At 41.4% G+C, this 473-nt stretch overlaps 1 protein-coding gene across 1 annotated transcript in view; it reads right to left on the reverse strand.

Annotated features, from left to right (window-relative positions):
* LOC119588837 (calcitonin gene-related peptide type 1 receptor-like) overlaps window positions 1-473 on the reverse strand; it is a 35383-nt gene that overhangs the window by 9183 nt on the left and 25727 nt on the right. The window contains exon 6 of the mRNA XM_037937478.1: window positions 90-196. Coding sequence (XP_037793406.1) covers window positions 90-196 — 107 coding nt within the window. The remainder of the gene's footprint in view (window positions 1-89; window positions 197-473) is intronic.

Here is a 473-nt window from a genome sequence, read left to right on the forward strand (position 1 = left end):
ACCTATACAATCTCCCTTTTTTAAAAATCGACTTAAAAATCACAAACGTAAAATAAGCAACTTGACCTTTCGCCTGAGAGAGTACTTACCATCAGGTCATCCAGGTCAATGCAGGTCGTGTAGTTGGACCAAGTGCGGTTGTTATCCGGGTGTTTGAACCATGTCCCGTCTTCGTTGCAGACCTTATGCGCCTGTCCTGAAAAGAGAAAGAGGAAGAGAGGGAGATGATGATAACGGTTATCGTGTTGTGGGGCGGCCATCCGAGCGTTTTTGTTATTGTTGTTGTTTCCAATTCTCTCGTCTTCCGAGTTCGCATAATCTACGAAAGGAAAACGGACAATATGTGTCTTTTAGAAATGGGCGAAGCGGGTAGGGCGAGAGTGCTTGTAGTCTGCTAAGCAAGGAATACTCATCTACAAAAATAACAATAATCCTATATAATCCAATTAATATAAATTTTGAATATGTATTCC

The sequence above is a fragment of the Penaeus monodon genome, chromosome 24, assembly GCF_015228065.2.
Source record: "Penaeus monodon isolate SGIC_2016 chromosome 24, NSTDA_Pmon_1, whole genome shotgun sequence".
Lineage (NCBI taxonomy): Eukaryota > Metazoa > Arthropoda > Malacostraca > Decapoda > Penaeidae > Penaeus > Penaeus monodon.